Raw genomic sequence first — 12,171 nt, forward strand, 5'->3', positions numbered from 1 at the left:
ACAGAGATACTCCCGACAACTCATCTCGTAACCATCGATAAAAAAAAAAAAAGATATCGACATGAAATGTTGCTAGCGCCCTGTCAAAACATGCGCACGAGAAATGCATGCTCTAATTTGGCTGTGGGCTGCATTTAGCGGAGAAAATTTGAATATTCTATTAGAGCGTACAGCACATGCATGTATGAAACAAGGCAGTTAAATAAAATAATAGGCTAGCTAAACACGTACTGTATTACATACGAGATGACGACTTCCTTATATAAATTGTGGTGATATGTACATGTTCGTTCATTTCATTGTCTCGGAGAATCGGTCGCGTAGTTGGATTAAAACATTTAAAATGTCCATATGTGGACGCGGTTGCTATATGGTCTGCACGCCCAAGTGCGCCGAGAGTATTTCAAATCGTGCAGCCCGTTCGAAGCTTCAAATTTGTAGTTGAGAGATTGAAATCAGATTCAAGATTGGCTTCATATATTGTAAAAGTTGAAATATGATGCGGCAGTGCGGTCCTAATTTGAGTTTCAAATTTTGGAACGGGAGTTGAATTGTTAAATGTCTGAGTTTCGAGTTTCTTAGCAGTGCGTAAATCAGTGGGAAAACAGGGACATCTTAGCTAGTATAACCACATTATTCCCAATTCAACCACAAAATGATCAACATGGACCGTTGTCTCAACAAGAGCCAACGGCCACACCGCCACAGTTCTCTGTTTCACACACAGCTGATCCCATCTATCGGGACGCGTAATTTAACGATGACAGGGATCGATCAGACTACACAGCGATAACTAATATGTAACAGAGAAACACATATGCTCCCATCGATCAAGACGCGTAGTTTAACTATGACAGAGATTGATGCCGTATGGTCCTCCTCTGTTTTATGATAACTATTGACGGAGTAGTTACTCTATCATTGATTTTAATAATACTATAATTGACGGAGTACTAAATTAGTGATACTAACTAATATATACGTGGTAAGAGCATCTCCAACCGCGTCCCCCAAAGCGTCCCCCAAAGGGATTTGGGGCGCGCCGGACAGAAAATGCGTTCCAGCCGCGTCCCCCAAAGCCCATTTTTGTCCGGCGCGCCCCCATACGGTGTCCGGCCGCCCCGAGCCCGTCCCCGTCCCACAGGGGACGCACCGGGGACGCCGGACACAACGAAAAGCGAGACGGGGAGTGGCGGGGCCGACCTGTCAGCGGCACAGGGAAAATTCGTCTCACACTCCCGCCAAATCCCGCCGCTCCCGCCAAATCGCGCCTATACCGCCGCGCATTTCAGGCCTCCCAAAACATATCCCGCCGCTGATTCATTTCTCCTATCCCGCCGTCCACCCGCCGTCCACCCGCCGGCGCTACCCTCTCCACATGGCGCCGCCGACAGCCCCCAAAAAGATGGCGAAGAAAGCGGCCAAGAAGCCGCCGGCCAATGGGATGAAAGGGGCGACAGCGCCGTTCGCGAGGCCGCGGAAGGCGCCGGCTTTGAACAAGAAGCCTGAAGGATGGACCGACGATGAATGGCAGCAAGATTGCCTGCGCCGGAAGCTATCGACGGCGGAGCGGGAAGGACGGAGGGCGGTGGAGCTGGAGAAGAAGGCTCTGGCGGCGCGCCAGCACCAGCACATACTGGCCGGGTGTATCGCCGCCACCAACGCGAGCCCATATAGTACGAACGTGCCGGTGTACGTTCCGGGGGTCTTCTCTCCGTCGTCATCCGCCTTCTACAACGACGGCCCCTCCGGCACTCCCGGGTGCGTGACGCCTAACTTGTCGCCGCACTACCAGGATGCGCTGCCGCACGGCGGCTTCAACCCCAACAACCTCTACTCCCCGACGTACGAGCAGCGCGAGCCAGGACCCGGTCCGGACGGCGTCCCTTTCACCGGCCGCAGGGGTCCGCTCGAATACGACGGCGCCGGTGCTGAGGAGGACGGCGGGGTTGAGGAGGAGGACGACGAGGAAGAGGACGGGGTGGAGGACGAGGAGGAGGATGGGGTGGAGGACGACGATCTCTTTTGAATGCATCTATTTGAATTTCTGATTGGGGGCGGCGTTTGGGGGACGCGGCTGGGGAGCGACGTTCCCCAAAGGCGGCACGAACAAAACTCGTCCCCCAAACGCTCGATTCGACGCGGTTTGGGGGACGCTTTGGAGGACGCGACTGGAGATGCTCTAATGAACCTTAATTAAGACGCACGCGTGTCCGATGATTCCAGCCACTCCGGCTGGCGGCCGCCCGAGCAGTGAAGAACATACGATCGTCCCGGCCTCCAACCAAGAAACAACTCTTGTTCAAAAAGAAAAAGGAAACTTAATTTGAGCGTGTGTTTCCCAGCCACCTGTGCAGGCGGTGAAGTGTCAACGTTGTGCCGTCACAAACTGGCGCGTACACGTAAGCGATCGATTTTCCATATGCTAGCTGCTCGTGCAACGCATGCCCCGCGGCCCGCGCACGCGCCTCTGGCCGGTATATATGGAGCGTCCAGTGTGTGCTCATTGCTCAACTCCCCATCTGCATCAAGCCACACTGATCAGTCTGATCGAACAAACAAAGCTCCAAAGATTCAAACTCCAAATTAGTCACATGGCTTTAGATTGCAGGACCTTGCCGCCGCCGGAGACCGGCTACGTTCCACCCGGCGAGGCAGCGCGGCCGTGGTCGGCGAACAGCGGTGCTAATTCATCCACGGAGGGAGGATACACGCTGCACGAGGGAGCCATGGCGATGGACGTGCCACTGCTGTGGAACGATGAGGGGAGGATGAAGCGGGAGCTTGTCGCATGGGCCAAGGCCGTGGCGTCCATGGCCATCAGGGAATCCATGCGCTGAGAAGCCAGCGGGGCCATGGATGCTTTTCTTCTTCCGCTTCGTGCGCGCGCCAGTGGCATCTGCAGTGGTGGATGCAGTCTTTCCTTCACGGAGCGATCCCCGTGAATTTTTGTTTAGTAGTATCTCTCCGTCCCACCCAAAATATCTCAATTTTATTAAAATTTAGATGTATTTGCCTATTAATTAGTGTCTAGATACATTTAAATTTTGATAAAGTTGACACTTTTCCGAGGAGTGTGAACATAAATGTTCTCACTAATGTAAGACCTTTTAGCTTTTTTCGTAAATGTATGTATTTAGATACATTTTAGTATGTAGATTCACTCATTTTGATATATATATTATCTATTTTAAAATATTTCAAAATGTCTTACATTAGATTAGTGAGTAGTATATTGTTTCTTATAATTTTGGGACCTGAAAAGGAAAGTTTTGGAAGGTTGTTTGGTGTTGAGCAAGTATTGATATCACAACGGCTTTTTTGAAAAGATCCTTGGATGCAATGTTTGTTAAATAAATAGTACTCCCTCCATCTAAAAATAGGTGTCTTAATTTTATCTAAATATAGATATATCTCTTAATTAAAATGCATCTAGATACATCCAGTTCAACGTAACATTTTTAGACGGAGGAAGTACGATTTTCTGTAAAGGGAATCGTATGGTTTTATGTAACAACGTAATGTCCGGAGCTAATCGAGGCACGAAAGATAACATGGCAAAATAAAATAGTTAAGAAAACCATAACTCCTCTAAAGCGATCAATGACTTGTAGACTCTAGGGCCCCAACAAGAGCAGAAGACAACCATCACCATTACTCGGACCATGAAAAAGGTTCTCCAATTGCGATGTCACCGAAAAGTGAGCAGTGCACAAGCACCATCGTAGCTGGTTTGGCTGGCAAAGTCAGATCGTAAGTTTTGATCACCCTCAAGAAAATCTAAGAAATCTCCAAAGTCAGATCCTCAGTTTTGATCACCTTCGAGACAGTCTGAGGAATCTCCAGGAAATGCTTTCAACAAAGAGAAGGCTAGAAGTTCGTCCTTGGCACAAGTCACACCTAGGATTTTTGCCCTGGAGATCATGCCTTGGTACTTGAAGAGCACCAGCAAAGATGAAGTCAACCTGTCATCCCACCTCACTTGTCGAGAATAACTGCTGCAATGCACAAATTGGTAGGGTCACAGTCGTCATAGGCACGGTTATCGTGGACATTGCCACGCAAACGGAACCATGAATGGAACCACTCCCTGTGATGCGGATGACATACATTTCCATATCACCATACGTATTTACATGTGACAAGCTTAACCGAGCAAGCTTTTGGATGTAGGCAAACGTACCTGAGATCACAGTCGCCTTGGTCCTACCCTTGTTTTTACCAAGAAAGGGAATCACTATCCTTGATGTCGTGTGCACCATGTACCAAAATTTAGAATCAAATATTCCCATTTGGGTAAACTCCTGGTTGGAAGACGAAGATAGGCAAACGACCCTCACAATGGAGCAAGGTGAACTTTCAATATGTGCAAACCATTATTTACAAAAGAAAGCTATTTCGAAGCTTTGGACACTCACATGTACCTCTGAATCGCCAAACAAAGAATTCTACTAGCATATTTTATATGAACTTACAATCGAGCTAACGCATCATTTACAGCCAACATCCCAGGGAATTATTCTTTTTGGATTACCGCTATCCTTGTCAGGCAGGCTATGTCGTATAACTCTTTGCTCTCAGTGGCCTTCACGAGTCGCCTGCAGTCAATTTACATCTTGAACCGAACAACCACGCATGATATATCATCTTTGCTCTCTCTTTTCACTGCTTCAGCAATTAATTGTTTGGCAGCTGTTTGTGGGTCCTTGAACCTTTTCACCAAATCAACAGCTTCCCGATTGTTCATGACCTGATTGACACATAAAAGTAATAAGCGCACATCCACCAATATACCAATGGGTTTTATCCCAGCCATTTGGATAAATCACATACATAAATAACAAACCACACCTTCCAAACTCCATCACTTGCAAGGACAACTAGCTCAGCAGTGTGATCGATATCTTCAACTGTTACATCAGGCTCTGATTTCAAAAGTGATTTTAGATTTCTGTCTCCAAAAGCTCTCGACACCGCCAACTGCCCACATACTCTGGGAACATCCCCTGGAAATTACAGCATTGCATTTCAGGCACAAACACAATGCAAGTCTAGGAAGCTACACAAAACACACTAATGCATAGAGTAAACAGGCTATTATATAAAACTAATAGAGTTAATAGGCTTGAAAATTAAGTGATCTATCAAGTGTCACTGTTCTGCTTATGTAGGTCAGTGCGAGTCCATACCAGGGAGAAATGCATAAAGAATTTCCAATTGAAAATTCATTATTATTCTCATCAAGCTGAAAATATAGTTAGTGGAAAGCTATATCGAATACTACCTTCCATTTGTTTTACATGAAAGATAAAAGAACTACAGAGTAGAAAGTAGAAACAAGCAACATAAGGAGTTCCTCCAAAAGAAGGCTTGCTTTTCTAGTTAACAGCTACTCCCTCCAATCCCTTTTAATTGACTCTGATTAAGTACAACTTTATACGCAATCAGGGTCAATTAAAAGCGATCAGAGAGAGTACATCTTATCAATGGGAAACAAGAAGAGTGGACACTACTGAAAAGAGCCATAACTGAGTGGCAAGAAAGCAAAAGTTGAAGGAGTGAAAATTTGACAATGTGAAATAAATACAAAGTTTCTTGCTGAAAGGTTGCAAATGAGATCATGTGAAAGGTAGCCACGGAAATGTAGAGCATAAACATGTGAAAGAGCATACCCTGTTAATCAGTGGCGGGGCTACAACGAAAAAGTTGGGAGGGCAAGACTAAAATAGAGCAAACAAATTTAATTGACTAACGAAGAATTTTGGGGTTTTTTTTTTTTTGCCAAAAATAACAATTTGAGGAAATTTCAGTGAAAAATCATGCTATTAAACCGCTAAGTAAGAATTTGAAGAAAGAGAGAAATTTACAGATGCTAGACTAGCGAAGATACATGATCTAACAAGTAACAAACTAATATAGCTAGGAGTAGTTTCTACCAACGGTAGTCAACAAAGCAGCCAAAGCAGCACACCGGGTCTTCTGGGCCATTTTCTTATTGGGATTCTTCCTTACTAATCAAGATAGCGAGAAATAGTAGCCAATGGCATGCTTGGGTCGGCCAAAATAGCGCTCAAGGCTGCTGCTTGGTGTTTGGTCGCTAGGTAGCTTGGCAGTACTAGTTCTACCAAACTGGGTCAACAATACATAGGTATAGAGGCTTTTTGGGAAAATCCTGGACGGGCCACGGCCCAGTTCGGCCCCTACATAGCTCCGCCAATGCTGTTAAGCCATTAGTACACCACATAGCAGCTGCTGACTGATATAGTGAAATTTGTTCAAAACAATGTTACCAATTAAGTAACTAAACAATTGTCGTTCACATCAAGTATTTTTGCGGGATTCACCCAGCCACAACAACGCAGCAACAGAGTATAATACAAACGGCAACAATGGCCAAGACATGCAGAAGTGCAGCCTGTGTGGTAGCGACCTGTTCTGCAACTCAGACAGCAGCATACCAGAAAGGCATACGGGATAGTCCGTAAGGGAGCTAATGATTATATTTTAGTCGACGTCTTTGTTCAGGGCTACAGAAAGGATAGTTGTAAGGGATTAATAAGTACTCCCTCCGTTCCGATTAAATGGACGCGAGTGAGTGTCGTTTTAGGCTTGCATCTTTCAGAAACACTGTACGGATCGCGTGGATTAAAGACATCCAGAGGTAGTATAATTTAATTAGGGTCATTAATCATGGTGAAATATATTGCCCACCCTTCTCCATCAGTTCGTACTTTAGGGTGAACTGGTTGGTGCATCAATTCAATATGGTTTCAGAGCTAACAGGTGTCAAGTTCAAGACCGGCCAATGCAGTATTAAATAAAATAGTTGTGGCCTTTCATCGATCCCACGTCTATGGTTTGTCTAGCCTTGACGTGAGGGGGTGTTGAAATATATTGTCCATCCTTCTCCATCAGTTCAGAATTCTAGGTGAACTTGTTGGTGCATCAATAAATAGATCAGTACTACTGGACTAGTTCACATGATCAAATCTAGTATAGGCTTAAAATTTATTAGAATCCAGGCAGGCGGAAATTCTGAGTCAAGCTAGGAGTCTTGTTTGATTCCGTTGCATCCTTACAAAAGGATGGAACATACTTAGTCAAGACTCAAGCAGCAAAGCATTCTCCATCTTGTCTCTCATTCCCAATATATGTCTGCCTCCCCTTTCAATACCTTCAATACTGAAGTGAACCAATGTCCACTCTATTATGCACCGAAGAGCATATACCTCACTGCTCTTTTAAGTTAGGCTCTGGTGAAACTTGCATGAGAAATAATACATATGGCTAGTAGTGATGAACTATTGACGAGGACGGATATACATATGGCTAGTAATTCGTGTTTGTTAAGATGAGCTAATATAGAGGAGTCTATAACAACATTATCAGATTCAGTGAAAACAATAAGGTGATTGAATAGTATTTGTGAATACATGACATAATATAGGTGGCATTAAGATCACGATGCTAAAACTTTATATCCTCTTTCTGTTTTGGTATTAACCATGACGTTTAGTATCCACTTGCAATGAATGTCTATAAATTCAATAAGTAGAGGGATTGCAACATTTTTGGACAATTTACAATTAGCTAACCAGATGGTGTCAACATTTTCATATAATTTAACGCAAACAAGGATCTAACTAAGCATATCAGGCACCTAACCAATAGACGTTACATAGCAGACACCTTTGCCATCTGACATCACTAAAGACTTTTGACTAATAAATATTTTTACTAATATTGTATGTTTCAGTTTTTTCCTCACAACATGATACGAGTGAATTAAATATCAGATGAACGACTTGGTTGTAGCAACAATGTCGATTAAGATAGCATGTTTGGAAAAACAATGAACTAGTGACCCACCTGGCATGTTTGAAACAAAACCTCCCCTGTTTTCAATAGCGCCACGCTCGGCATTCGGGTCATGGTCAATTGACATCTGTATGGCCTCACCTCCTTTCAACAGAACCGCTCTAGAGTCCCCGACATTAGCTACCCACAACTTCCTGCCATTTATAAGGATGGCAGTTACAGCAGTGGAGCCACCTGGCCCCAAATCTGGAGTATGCGACAGGATAGCCTGGTCTGTCTTTTCGTAAGCCTTTGTGAGTGCTCTGTCCGGATGTGCCCAAAACTCTTCCTGAAATGACACGTTAAAATAAGATGGCCGCAAATGCTAGTGAATGTGGGATTTTAGTCCTGAAACAGCTGTAAGAAAATCTTGCCTCGTTCAAAATATTTGGAAACAAATTTTTCTGTAGGTAGGCAGGAACGGTATCTCCTAAATGGCCGTCATAAATAGCAAAAAGGCCAAGCTCATTTCCTTTAACTTCCGCGAGTTCAGCGACATGAAAATCCTCCATGGGATGATTCGTCTTTCCCCTTGTAAGGCTAAACCCATAGCTAACCTTGACTTGGCCCTGGCAGCCTTTCCCTTTACCAGAGGAGGCCGATGCACGCCCTGTCGCCTGCATTCAAGCGGAATAGTCAGCAAGAGTGGGCGAATAAAGCTGAAGTGCTAAGATGACGATACATTAGAGAATGCGTGCGTTAAAAGTTTCCAGCAATTCAGTTTAAAAGATTGGAGCATGAAACAATATAATACTTCCGGGATGCTTAAAAGATAACAAAAATCATGTCAACAGATGATGAAGACTGATAGACTTCATCGTACACACATAGCAAACTTTAATAAATCAATAATTACCATGAAATCGTGCTTTTCATGAGTGAAATATTTTATTGCCATATAAAATTATCAAAGGCAGTGAAAGTTGCGAAGTACAGCTTTGGACCCAAAAAAAAGCTACTAAACATGTTACATGTACCGTCTGCATTAATTCTCATCCTAATAAATAATATTCTCTCCTAACCATATTAGTTGTTGCAGAGTAATAAAAATACATGTAATTCGCAAAATTAAAGAATATTCTGTATAAACAGCCTCCCAAAAAAAATCAGAGAAAACAAGTAACAGGTGAACAAAGCAATACACCAACAACAACTGATCAAAATTAGACTTACCCCTGAGCCGAAGCAGCAAAACTTGGCCATATCTTCAGGCTCAACTCCCCAGCTCCAACCAGAGAACTAAACCAAGATAAAACGACCAAAGGTAGTAGGGAAGAAAAAAATCAGAGCCTCCCGCCAGCAGCGAGACCCGTAGTCCCGGGACGCCGCGAGGATCGGGTTTGGGCCGAGAACCTCGCCCCTTTCATGGAAGTCCGCGCCCTGGCAGAAGAATCGGATTGCGTCAGATCCAGAAGCGGAAGCAGCAGCAGAATTCAACGGGCACCAATCAGCGGACCTCCAAAAAAAACTGTGATTTTTTTCCCTAGCGAGGAGGGCCGACTCACCGATCGATCCGGCGGCCGGCGAGCTCCGGGATTCCAAGAAGGGGGTGGAGCAGCTCGGATGGGTTTGAGCGCAGAAGCTGAGGGAGCTGCTTGCTCTCCGTTTCTGGGTGTTTTTTCTTCCGTCAGGTTTGCGCGTCGGGACGAAGAAGTCTATGCGGGTGGCCTTTCCGGGGGTCAACACTCAGCTGGGGGCTGGCCCACCGTAGCGTAGACCCGGTCCATGCACCGTGAGATGCCGGAAAGCAATCTCGAGGCGAGATCGACGGCTGTGGTTGCTCGGAATGGTGGACAAGGTGTGCTGAAGGGTGCCGTGTCAGGGACGACAGGGGGAGAAGAAACGGTCGTAATTGGTGGGTCTGAGCGTTGAAAGTGACCCCACTCACCGACCCGTGGGCCCACCGTAGTGGGGCCGAGCAGTCATGGCGGGGGCAGCCCGTGTGCGGAAATTAAGGACTTGGGGGGAGGTGGTTTGACTTGGCTGTCTAGGCTAGGTGTTTGGTCCGTGAGGGAACCGGGTCCATGGACCGGAGGAGGAAGCTGGCCCCGTGACCCATGGCAGCGACGGGCAGCGGCTGTGTGGACCGGGTTTTTCCTCGCCGGTGTGGAATTTAATTCGGCGGTAGTGGCAGGCGACGACTGCCGAGTTTAGACCGGGGAATATTTAATAGGCTAGACTCATTTACTGCCAGCGGGCGGCGTTACTGTGCTTCACCATACGTGTGCAAAAAATTGGTAACTCCAAAAAAATTTATTGGAGATGCTCACCGTATTTCTAAATTCTAAATGCTATTTACGAAATTGTTTTTTTTTTTGAAAAACACAGTACAAACGCAGGCGCTCACGTACACGCGCATACACTCACCCCTATTTTTTTTTTTTTGAAATAACCAGGGATCTGGCTTTCACTGATAAGCAGAGGGAATATCTTTACAGAGAGCAACCGATCACATAATCATGGATCGGATGATCAGAAAAGGTAGAGAGAAACGAAAAAAGGAGAAGAAAAGGATGCCTCTCAAGGAGGTTCGAACATGAGACGTCTCAGGGCTTTGGCATTGGCAAAGCTCCACTCCCTCGCTTCGTCACGGATCCAAGATATCACGCTGCGTAGCGTCGATGATTTGCCGCGGAAGAGCCTTGCATTGCGCTCATTCCAAATACCCCAGCACACAAGGATGAAGAGGGAAGCGATCCCTTTCCTATCAGGAGGATGGCAGTGCTCCATCACGGATTGCCAGACTGCCGCCATGGACTCTGTGTGTTCCCAAACCGGCGGATCCAGCGCCGAGCAATGCGTCCAGGTGGCCACTGTCGCCCAGATCGACTTGGCGACTGGACACTCGAAGAACAGGTGCCACGACGTCTCCAGGTTCCTAATGCACAAAGGGCAGAAGTACGAGTTGATGCACTGTCGATGCTGCAGACGATCGGCGCACCACAGACGGTTATGAAGCAGCAGCCATGTGAAAATCCTGCACTTGGGCGGCGCCCAGGTCGACCAGATCATCGCGGGAGCGATCGATCGGACTTGTCCCTCAAAGTGTAGGCGATAGGTAGACGCCGCCGAGTAGCAACCGTTGGAGGTGAGGATCCATCGGATGGAATCCGGAGTTTCGGGTCGCAGCACGATGTCCTGCAGGAGGCGCCAGAGGGAGAGGAATTCCTGCAGCAGCTCCGGCGGGAAGTTCCGATGCAGGTCATGAATCCAGCTATTGCCATTGAGCGCCGCACCGACGGTCTTGTTTTTTCTTCTTGATCTACCAAATAGCCGCGGGAACTGCGTACAGAGCGGCTTGTCGTCGTACCATGGAGAACGCCAGAACAGGGCCCGGGCACCATCTCCTAAGGTCACCCTCGTGGCTGCATGGAAGAGCTCCTGGTCATGCGCATCACAGGGGGTTTGCATGCCCACCCAGGGCCGCAACGGCATGCTCCACTCGTGCCATAGCCACCGAAGCCGGAGTGCACGACCGAAAAGCTCCAGGTTCAGCACACCGAGCCCGCCCACGTCGAGTGGTGAGCAGACAGTCTTCCACCGTACCTTGCATTTGCCTCCCGCCTTTGATTCATCCTCGATCTCCCAAAAAAAGTTTCTGCGAATCTTGTCGAACTCCTTCAAGAACTTTGGTGGAAGCTTGAGTGCAGTCATGGCGAAGATCGGAAGCGTGCTGAGCACCGATGTGACCAGGGTCTTGCGTCCGCCCTGATTTAGCCAGCGACCCTTCCACGAGGCTAGGTGGGATCGTGCTCGATCGAGGATGTGCTGGAGGTGAGCTATGCGAATTCTGCCAAGGCTCAACGGCATACCCAGGTAACGGATGGGGAAAGCGACGCGCTCGCCGGCGAATGGAGCTAGGACATCGTTGAGGTCTATACTGTCGCATCTGATTGGAGCGATGGAGCACTTGGCAACGTTGATGCAGAGGCCTGTAGCGAGGCCAAAGTCGTGCAGAATTTGGACGATGGCCTCCAAGTCGGCACGCACAGGGTTTAGGAAGAGCACGGCGTCATCCGCGTATAGGCTCGTGCGCATCTTGGCCTCCCGGATGGGGAGAGGGGAGATGACCCCGGTCTGTGTAGCTAGCTGGAGGATCCGCTGAAGTGGATCAAGCGCTAGGATGAAAAGGAGGGGCGACAGAGGGTCGCCCTGTCGGAGTCCGCGATGGTGCCGTATGGGCCTGCCACTTGAGCCGTTGAGGAGGATTTGTGATGCCGCAGAAGAAAGTAGCAGGGAGAGCCAATCACACCATCGAGAGGAGAAGCCCAGGTGTTGCAGGAGTTCCAGAAGATACTCCCAAGAAACCGAATC

The 12,171-nt window shown here is 47.2% G+C and overlaps 1 protein-coding gene across 1 annotated transcript; it reads right to left on the reverse strand.

Moving 5' to 3' along the window:
- Positions 1-4,322: 4,322 nt before the first annotated feature.
- LOC127335073 (probable protein phosphatase 2C 41) lies at positions 4,323-9,518 on the reverse strand. Its single transcript, XM_051361665.2, has 6 exons — positions 9,363-9,518; positions 9,031-9,237; positions 8,232-8,474; positions 7,870-8,146; positions 4,852-5,006; positions 4,323-4,750 (listed from the first exon to the last, which is right to left on the reverse strand). The coding sequence occupies exons 2-6, from the start codon at positions 9,058-9,060 to the stop codon at positions 4,610-4,612; spliced, it is 846 nt and encodes a 281-aa protein (XP_051217625.1). The 5' UTR covers positions 9,061-9,237; positions 9,363-9,518; the 3' UTR covers positions 4,323-4,609.
- Between the last annotated feature and the right edge of the window lie 2,653 nt (positions 9,519-12,171).

This window comes from Lolium perenne, chromosome 2 (genome assembly GCF_019359855.2).
Source record: "Lolium perenne isolate Kyuss_39 chromosome 2, Kyuss_2.0, whole genome shotgun sequence".
Lineage (NCBI taxonomy): Eukaryota > Viridiplantae > Streptophyta > Magnoliopsida > Poales > Poaceae > Lolium > Lolium perenne.

What these genes read in the sequence shown, in the direction of transcription:
- LOC127335073 (XM_051361665.2), bottom strand. Translation starts at nt 9,060, where the DNA reads ATGGCCAAGTTTTGCTGCTTCGGCTCAGGG. An exon ending in TTTGCTGCTTCGGCTCAGGG is followed by an intron (nt 8,475 to 9,030) that starts GTAAGTCTAATT and finishes GCTTGAATGCAG; the next exon opens with GCGACAGGGCGTGCATCGGC. An exon ending in TTCCAAATATTTTGAACGAG is followed by an intron (nt 8,147 to 8,231) that starts GCAAGATTTTCT and finishes GTGTCATTTCAG; the next exon opens with GAAGAGTTTTGGGCACATCC.